This window comes from Terrapene carolina, unplaced genomic scaffold, assembly GCF_002925995.2.
Source record: "Terrapene carolina triunguis isolate 2854851 unplaced genomic scaffold, T_m_triunguis-2.0 Scaffold247, whole genome shotgun sequence".
In the NCBI taxonomy this organism is placed as follows: Eukaryota; Metazoa; Chordata; order Testudines; family Emydidae; genus Terrapene; species Terrapene triunguis.
This window is the reverse complement of record NW_020664598.1, coordinates 10,925,233-10,935,398: the sequence shown is the minus strand read 5'-3', so window position 1 is coordinate 10,935,398 and position 10,166 is coordinate 10,925,233. Positions and strand designations below refer to the sequence as shown.

General features: G+C 48.2%; 1 protein-coding gene across 1 annotated transcript in view; it reads left to right on the top strand.

Moving 5' to 3' along the window:
- Nucleotides 1-1,697: 1,697 nt before the first annotated feature.
- Nucleotides 1,698-10,166, top strand: part of CHPT1 (choline phosphotransferase 1) — a 38,235-nt gene continuing 29,766 nt past the window's right edge. The window contains exon 1 of the mRNA XM_024208151.3: nucleotides 1,698-2,184. Within this exon, the coding sequence (XP_024063919.2) occupies nucleotides 1,942-2,184 (243 nt within the window). The 5' untranslated portion in view covers nucleotides 1,698-1,941. The remainder of the gene's footprint in view (nucleotides 2,185-10,166) is intronic.

Genomic DNA, 10,166 nt, shown 5'->3' with positions numbered 1-10,166 from the left:
AAGAAAATGTGTCCAGCTCCTCTGAAAAATATTCTTATTTAACAACTGTGCTGAGGATCTGATGATGCCATAATCTTGGTTATTTGCCAACAGAAACATCCATTACTTAACTACTATGTTCTTCAGACACTTCATAGTCAGCATCACCTGTATGCGTATTATATGATTTCATATTTGCTCAAAGTTTGACATGGCATAGTAAGCAATGACTTAGGCAATCACCTGGGCTTCAGCTATGGATCTCAAAGGGATTATAAAGAAGGAAATATACACAAGGAAAATCATATTAAGATAAAATAAAGTTTGTGAGAAAATGACCAGAAAATTTACAGCAGGGGATTCAACCAACATTACCTGCAGTAACGTGACTCAAGCACAGCTTACATAGTTTTGCAACATAGGGCCCATGATTACTTTAAATATCATAGAATCATAGGGTTAGAACAGGGGTGGGCAAACTACGGCCCGTGGGCCGGATCTGGCCCCTCAGGGCTTTGGATCTGGCCCGCGAGATTGCCCCTGGTGGCGCCGCGGGCCTGGCGCTGCTCTCAGAAGCAGCCCCTGGGGGCCGGGGACAGAGGGCTCCACATGTGTTGCCCTTGGCTCCAGGCATCGCCCCCCGCAGCTCCCATTGGCTGGGAATGGGGAACTGCGGCCAATGGGAGCTTCAGGGGAGGTACCTGGAGGCGCAGCAAGGGCAGCGCACGCAGAGCCCTCCGCCCTCCCTCCCCCAGGGGCCGCAGCGCTTCCTGGAGCAGCGCAGGGCCAGGGACAGGGCAGGCAGGCCGGGAGCCTGCCCTGGCCCCGGTGCGCACTGCTGCCACCCGGAGCTCAAACCCCTCCTGCACCCCGCCCCCCAACTCCCTGCCCTAAGGCCCCTGCCTTCACCTTGCATCCCTCCTGCACCCCAACTCCCTGCCCTAAGCCCCCTGCCTGCACCTCGCACCCCTCCTGCACTGCAACTCCCTGCCCTGAGCCCCCTTGTACACCCTGCACCCCAACTCCCTGCCCTGAGCTCCCTGCTGCACCCTGCACCCCTGTGCACCCCAACCCCTGCCCTGAGCCCCCTCCTGCACTCCACACTCCTTCCCGCACCCCAACCCTCTGCCCTGGCCCTGCATACAATTTCCCCACCCAGATGTGGCCCTCAGCCCAAAAAGTTTGCCCACCCTTGCCCTAGTGGAAACTGTGATCTGTGGAAATGACACAGGCCTTAGCATGGGATGATGTGACTGGTGTAGCACCTGATCTGATTATCACAGGTGACCTGCCTCCAAAATTTGTTAGTCTCTAAGGTGCCATAAGGACTCCTCCTTGTTTTTACTGATACAGACTAGCACGGCTACCACTCTGAAACCTGTCACCATCTAGTTATCACTGAGATGATGGGCACTATGTGGGCAGCCCATTGCCCTAGGGGCACCATAGTGCCTAAGAGACCACTAGCTCGTAGTTATTACATACACAGTATACAGGGGCCCACAGGGCATATGTGGGCTTGTTGGGCACAGCCTGTGGAGTAAGGGTGTGGTGGGGGGGCGGGGGGTGCCACTGCCAGCTCCCCTATGGGGGAAGGGAGGAGGATCTGCTTGGCTCCCTGGGGGGCAGGTGAGAGTGAGCAGAGGGAGGTGGGGGGAGGAGCTGCCCGGAACCCTGGGGGGCAGGTGGGAGGAGGCAGAGGGAGGAGCTGCCCGGCCCCCTGGGGGGCAGGCGGCGATTAGGGCTGCCCGGCTCCCCGTATCCCAGCGGGGAGTGCTGGGGTCGGTCGCGCTTCAGGGCCCGGGGGTTAAATATCGGCTGCGGGCGGCGGCTGCGTTCCGGCCTCTGTCCCTCCCTCCCTCCCTCGGCTGAGCCCGCCCCCGCCCTGCGCCGAGCGGCCCGGCGGCGAGCCCCGGGAGCAGCCAGGCCCAGGCGCCGAGCGAGCCCCCGCCAGGAGCTGCCATGGCCGGGCTGTGGGCGCCGCCCAAGCCCCTGAGCGCGGCGCAGCTGAGGCGGCTGGAGCAGCATCGCTACAGCGCGTCCGGGCGCTCGCTGCTGGAGCCGCAGCTGCAGCTCTACTGGGCCTGGCTGGTGGAGCAGATCCCGGCCTGGCTGGCCCCCAACACCATCACCCTGAGCGGCCTCCTGCTCAACCTGCTCACCACGCTGCTGCTCATCGCCTACTGCCCCAGCGCCACCGAGCAGGTACCGCCCGCCAGAGGGTCCCTCCGCCGCCCCCTTCAGCGTCCCCCGCAACCCCACAGAGACCCAAGTAGCTTCTGCTTCCCCCAGTCTCACAGGGCCCCCCCTGCCCAGACTAACCCAGGCCGTGTCCCTGCTCCTCTCACCCTGCAGGAACCTCAGCACCCTGTCCCCTTAGCCTGTAGTAACCCCCAACCTATGCCTTTTTCCCAGCCAAATGGGCACTCCTCTCAAATCACCTTCTTGCCCCATACTGCCCCACGCCAAGCTAATCTTCCCTCTACCCAACCACCTACTGTCATCCCCCAAAATACCCCACCCTTTCCCCCGCAGCATCACCTCTTCTTACCCCACAGTAACCACTCTCCCATGCCCAGCACACTCCATAGTAATCCCAGTTAGAACCCCCTCTAGCCAGCTCTCAGCCCCTGCACTGTGTCCCTGCCCTTCACTCAAACACTATCTCCTCCTCCCTGCACGTATGCTCCACTGTAAACAACCTCACTCTCTCCTGCATTGTAATCACTAAATCCACCTATGCTGTAACCGACCTTCTGCCCCCAAGGTCCCTGCTTTGACTGAAACTCTCCCAGCAGCTCTAGCATTCAACCCCCATTTTTCCCTGTAACACCTTCTGTGCACATTGTACACACCCATTGTGTGAGGGCTTGTAACCCTCTCTCTAGTGTAAATATCAGCCACACAAATACACCCTGTATCCCTCACACATACTGTAATCTCCAGGTGTAACACACAGAGCACTCACTGCAAAACAAATTCCTTCACAAATTGAGAACCTGCCCACATTGTAATCCCTTCCTACTGTAAACCCCGGGATGCTGTAAAAAACACTCAACTGGTGCCCTATATCTTCAGACAGTGTTTTGAGCCTATGCACACAGTAAATCCTACTGTGTTGCGTCAATAGTGCCCCGCCTGTGTTATAAGTAGGTTTGGCCTTCTCTTTCTAGAAAGGATTAAACAATGTCTACACAGGAAAGCCCAAACAGTTATAATGCCAACCAACAGGGTCCGTACTATGCAGCGTAGTTGTAGCTGTATTGGTCCCAGGATATTGGAGACAGGGTGGGTTAGGTAATATCTATTGTTGGTGAGACAGACAAGCTTTCGAGCCACCAGAACTCTTCTTCAGGTCTGGGAAAGGTACTCCCAGCATCACAACAAGGTGGAACAGATTGTTTAGCTTAAATAGTTAGCACATATTGTAAGGGGTCATTCAAGGTAGAAAGAACAGGAGTACTTGTGGCACCTTAGAGACTAACAAATGTATTAGAGCATAAGCTTTCGTGGGCTACAACCCACTTCTGCCACAAGTACTCCTGTTCTTTTTGCGGATACAGACTAACACGGCTGCTACTCTGAAACCTGTCATTATTCAAGGTAGAGTGGCCCATTAACGCTTCTGCAGTCGGAGGACAAAAAGAGGGGGTTAGTGGGTTATAGGCTGTTGTAATAAGCCATAAATCCAGTGTTTCTTTCCAATCATGATTTTTAGTATCTAGCAGAGTAATGAATTTGAGCCCCTAAGCTCGTCTTTTGAAAGTGCTGTGGCCGTTTCCTTTGAGGTTGAGGACTGATAGGGCAGATATAGAGTAATGGCTTCATGAAAAGTTTTCACCCGCAAGTGATAGGGTGTTTTTATCATTTTCCTGTGTGAGTTCATTCAATAGTGTAGTGATTGATTTCACCCACATAGTTTTTATTGGGGCATTTAGTGGATTGGATGAGGTATATCACATGTTGTGATAGGCATATGTAGAACCCATGGATCTTGAAAGGTGTGTTGTGGGAGGTGTTGATCATTGTAGCAGTGGAGATATGTCTGCAAGTTTTGCATCTGTTGTTCTGGGACGGTCTGGTGCCACTTTGAGTTGGTGCGGCCTGGTCTGTGGGGAGGTTGCTTCTCATGCTAAATAGTTTCTAATACTTTGACTTACTCCAAACCTCACTCATTCAGTGGGAAAGGAGACTCCCTTTGGGGGGATGAATGTCAAGCCTGTTTTTGGCAACAGAGAGTCCTGTGGCACCTTTAAGACTAACAGATGTATTGGAGCATAAGCTTTCATGGGTGAATACCCACTTCGTCAGCCTGTTTTTGACATTTCTCTTCTAGAGAGAAAAGATTTGTCTTGTGTATTGCCAGCACTCATGATTTTTATCATGAGAGTCACAATATTGGTGTCCTTAAGTCCAAGCTCCTGGAGTCATGTCATTACATGAAAATCTTGGCTTTCTGCAACACTAAAGGGTTTTTTTGCTCACAATATCCAACCAGTCTCACCAACAGTTCGGCTCCAAAGATGGGAGCACTAATGTAGACTGAAGTTGCTGGCATTTAAAGTGCCTAATACTACTCTGTTAACTTAAGCCAGAGGTTCTCAAACTGTTGTCCGCGAGCTCCATTCAGGTGGTCCATGGATAGTTCCCTCTAAGGTGCGCGCCTGGGTGGCCACACACGAGAATGAAGGGCCACCCAGCTAATCAGTGGAGCCACGCAGGCAAATTCTGTCATCTTTCATTCCAAGAAAGAGAGAATGAGCAGTGTAGGAGCCTTCTTGCAGTTCTGAACTACTGCACGTGTGGCAGGGGTGAATAGGGCCTAGACTTTTCTATCACAAGGTGGAAACGATGGCCTTAGTCCTGCAAGTGCACTCACACAGTCCGACTCTTGCAGCGCCTCATTGATGTTAATGGGGTTTTGCCCGATTCGAATACCCGCCGCTGAAGACCCGGACCGCCGCCGGGTATTCGAATCGGGCCCCGCAGGTCCTAAAGCCGGCCCTGATTAATGGGTTAACCTGCTGTTTTAAATATCACCCTCAGATATTTTCACTTCAGGAAAAATACATGTGGATCATACAGAAAAGAATTTACATTATTGGGATTGTAATAATGCAGTGAGATGGAATTACAAACTTGTAGTTAGTTGCAGCTTGGTATCTGGTAACACGCACAAATTCCTCGGGGTTTATAGGAGTGCAGTTGTTCAGAGACCTGGCTCGTTCATAACCTTACCCGTACCAAGGTTGAAACTGTGCTAGCCACAACAATATTGGAACATAGTTGTTGGGATTAGTGTATTGTAGATCTTTTGATATTGTAACACTTGAGCATCTTGGCTTGTCTGGTTTTTTTAATACCCTAAACTTTTGCATTCTGGCTGTAGATTATAGGCCTGCAAACTTTTTTCTTAAAAAAAAAAAGGGGGGGGGGCAGTTTTAGTTGGGCAAACTGGGAGAAGCGTGCAAATTTGCAATGGCTACTTTTGAATTCTTAATACCCAAATTGTTTTTATGCAGTGTAGTTGTACCGTGTCAGTCCCAAGATACTAGAGAGACAAGGTGGATGAAGTAACGAAACATTTTATGAATTATTAAATCATTGGCCAACTTGACAGCATAGTTGTACACTTCAACATCTCACCTCTACATAATTGGCCGCAAGAAGCAACCTTTCTCCTTATAATTGAGTGAGAGTCTTGACTACTTAATTGGTCTTGACAACTTAATTGTGAGGAGTATTACAACACTGCATTTCCCTCTATAAATTTGTGAATATTAAAGAGACAAACGAGTCTATATAATTAAAGTCCCCTACTAGTACACCTCTACCCCGATATAATGCTGTCCTCGGGAGCCAAAAAATTTCACCGTGTTATAGGTGAAACCGCGTTATATCGAACTTGCTTTGATCCACCGGAGTGCGCAGCCCTGCCCCCCCGGAGCGCTGCTTTACTGCGTTATATCCGAATTTGTGTTCTATTGGGTCGTGTTATATCGGATAGAGGTGTGGTACCTTAAATTATTGAAACTGAATTTTAACACTTTTTAAAAAAAGTGTAGATAAGCGTAGGTACACATTTCATAATATAATAAAAAAAAAAAAGGTAATTTAGTGCCTGTGAAAGTCCTGGATTGAGAGCCCTCAAGCCTTGATATGGGTTTTAAAGGCACAGGGGAAAGATGCACTGAGATTGTGACTCCGGGACAGGTCACAGCTCTCCATTCTTACTCCCAATCTCTCACCAAGAGTACTGTAGCATTTTGAGGTGTTTTTTCTTCCCAGCAGAACAAAGTTAATTGTTCACTGCCAAATGGGGATGGTGTGGAGGAAATACGCCTGCCTAATTCTGGAGCTTTACAAAGACATTGTGAAATAATAAATGTGTGAACACTATGTGTGCACTAAAGGAAGTGATGCAACCCCTGGTTCCTTCTGGTGGGTAGGACATGATAGTGATGCAACCTTAGTATCTTGATAAACATCTTCAGAACAGCTGCGACAACAGTCATCTGTTGTAGCACACTGACTAATGTTTGCCTTTTAATTGATTTTGACAATTTGATAGAAATTTCGCCCCAGGTCAGATTAGCAGAGACTCTGAGGGTTTTTCACCTTCCTCTGCATCATGGGGCACGGGTCACCTATTCTCTATAACTTGAAGCCTTAAGACATGATTTCAGGACTTAAGTAACTCAGCCAGAGGTTATGGCTCTATTACAGGAGTGGGTGGGTGAAGTTCTGTGGCCTGCAATGTGTGGGAATTCAGACGAGATGATCATGATGGTCCCGTCTAGCTTTAGTGTAAGTCTCTTACCTCCTGGTTACCTGCCTTAAGAACATAATTTCCAGTAGCGAGACACAACTCTGTGAATATTATCCATCCATACATTTTACAGTGATTACCGCATGCCATGGTTTAGTGAATTATAATGCATACATCTGACACAGGGGAGCCCTGAAAAACCTGTGCATCTCCTGTGCCCTCTGTCTGGTGGCATCATGAGATTCCTAGGTCATGGGGACACAGTGATGAAATCTGTCAAAAGTATAAAAGTAGTTATTGATATTCAGGAGATATTGTCAGACTCCAGAGGATGTAAGCAGTATGGGGGGGAAATGGGAAGAAAAGTAGATAATGAAATTTTGTTTGTAGGTGTATCTCCAAATATCGACTCAAAATAGGCCCTTTTTTTGTAACTGGGAACGTGGGGAAGGATATATGATAGTATAGGATGACTTGAAGGTAAGAGTATGTTGTGCAGTGGCCACAAAAAGGCTAACAAGTGTCATTTAGTTGTACATCAAGAGATCTCTTAAACCACATTAAAAATAGTGTGCCTAATATTTGGCACAAAATTTATAAGTACAGTAACTCCTCACTTAACGTTGTAGTTATGTTCCTGAAAAATGCGACTTTAAGTGAAACGATGTAAAGCGAATCCAACTTCCCCATAAGAATTAATGTAAATAGGGGGGGTTAGGTTCCAGGAAAAAATGTTTGCCAGACAAAAGGCATAATATACATTTTAAATAATTTTAAACAAGCAATTTAATACTATGCTGCGGGGGAGTAGTGTGCACGTGCTGTGTGTTTACAAACATACTGTACATACAGTACTATAGTTGGGAGGTGCCCCTGCCTTACCCTACACAGGCACAGCCCACTGGCACTGGAGAAAATGAAGCAGGCAAGGAGGCTGAAGGTGCTGTAGGCTAGGAGAAGCACGTTGCGCAGCAGCGGCAGCTTCCCCTACTCTGCAAGCACCAGGGGCGGTGGGGGGGAGCCTCAGCCCGCCCACTCCCCCTTTCCCCCAAGCTCCAATCCTTGACCTGCCTCTTCTCCCCCCCACCTCCTCCCCCTTTACTTCCCACGCTGCGTCCTCGCTCCTCCCCCCTCCCTTCTAAACATGACAAGTCAGCTGATTGCCAGCTGATTGCTGCTGGCAGGAGGCAGGGGAAGGAGGGGGAGCCTGCATGCCAAGTCCTCCCCCTCCCTCCTGCCTGGGGCAATCAGCTGGCTTGCGGTGCTTAGGGGGCAGGAGGAAGGGGGGAGGAGCGAGGATTTGGCGTGCAGGCTCCCCCTCCCTCCCCTCCTGCCCAGGGCAATCTGCTGGCTTGCGGCATTGGGGAGGCAGGGGAGGGAGAGGGAGCCTGCGCGCCGAGTCCTCGCTCCTCCCTCCTGCCCCCGAAACACCGCAAGCCAGCTGATTACTGCGGGGGGGGGGAGGAATGAGGGGGAAGGCGCTGATCTGCGGGGTCTGCCGACGGGCAGGAGGCGCTGGGGGGCGGGGAGGTGTAGGAATCATAGAATCATAGAATATCAGAGTTGGAAGGGACCTCAGGAGGTCATCTAGTCCAACCCCCTGCTCAAAGCAGGACCAATCCCCAGACCGATTTTTGCCCCAGATCCCTAAATGGCCCCCTCAAGGATTGAACTCACAACCCTGGGTTTAGCAGGCCAATGCTCAAACCACTGAGCTATCCCTCAGGCAGCCAAACAACCTAAGAGTGGAGCATTGCACAACTTTAAATGAGCATGTTCCCTAATTGATCAGCAACGAAACAACGTTAACTGGGACGACTTAAAGTGAGGAGTTACTGTATAGTCAAACTCTTGAAAGAGTGCTTGGGAAGCCTATAAAGTTTATCTAGGAATTGGATCTATCCTGTGAGGAAAAAATCTCAGATCTTTGTATTCAGCCTTTAAAGAAAAGTAATATAGGACTTAAATGTACATGTATAAAAGGGTCATTTTAAGACTGGGTGGAGCAGAGCGGGGGAATGGGACGTGTTCATATTACAGGGAGATGGCAAAATGAGAGATGGTGATCCTCTATGCATCATTGAGAAAATAGATGTGATTTAGCTGCACTCTCCTGAATAATAATCTAATTATTAAGAATAATTGCCAACTTAATTATTGGGTCCAACACTTCTGCCCTTTCGCTATTCTGTCACTATCTCTTCTTTCACCATATCTTGATCCTTTTTACCATTTAGCATGCAGTAATTTTACCAGAGTCCTTTATTTACTCTCTCTGAACTTCCAAAATATCCCTCCATTTGTAAACTTCTTACTGGTGTTTATAAATAACTCCTTAAGGTTTCATTAAAAAAACAAACAAAGCTACTTCAAGTTTGCCAATTTAAAGCTGCTGAATGGGACAGAAAGACAGTAACATTAAATTTTAATTTAAAATTTTTTAATTTTTAATTATTTTAGGTTAATTTTCCAGGCCACTGGAACCTCTGTGTTCATGACATTACAAAGCTTTAATTTCAGAATTTGAATGTTCGATTTCTGCAAATAGCAGAATATTTTGTCTTCTCTGGAAGCCAAAATAGCTCAGGAGACCAGATTCTTGACCCACTCTGATTCCTAATTTGATCCCCACTCTTGTTGCTCCCTTTGCTGTCTTCCTAGGCTTCAGGACAGATCATTTTCCTTCCAGCTACATAACTCCTGAGTTATGATAAATACTACTTTTTCTCATAATTGTGAAAGGTCTGAGCAAGATAATGAAATTTAAAATTCATACCAGTGTGCTGTCATGTATAGCAATCTTGCTCACTGACTGATGGGAAGAAAAGTTGGGCAGAGGAAGAACACACGTCATCATGGTACTCTCCATTAATTAGGAGCTGAGGGTATTTCAGTCTCCAAATATTAATCTTTTGACCTTCTGAGACTGTCAACTAGGCCTAAGTATGGTGGTGGTTTTTGTGATTTGGACACTTGTTTACTACCAGTTAGATTGAGATCACCAACTCATTTCATGTCAGCTGCCCAACAACATGCAGGTCACTACCACCCTGGGTTAGCTTTGAAGTGGTGACCTTGAGGTGAAAGGCTCCATATCCCGTTTCCAATTCCCCCAAGCCATTCATGCTGACACCTGTTGCTACATTATCAGTGCAATCTGCTTCCCCTCTCAGCAGGTGTTCTGTAGCATTAACTGATATGGAGGAGATAGTTGTGGGGAAGATGAGAATGAAAACCCTTTGCTCTTCACACTCCATGGATCCTGTCATGGTGGGGATTTATAAGGAAATGGAAAGGCCATACTGAGAAGGCAGGGGAAATTTTTAACTTGAATTCTAGCATATGTGTACACATTCTAATCAGGGGGAAAAAAAGATATTTATTTTATCAAAAATCGGTTTGAAGTTGAGTGTAGCAG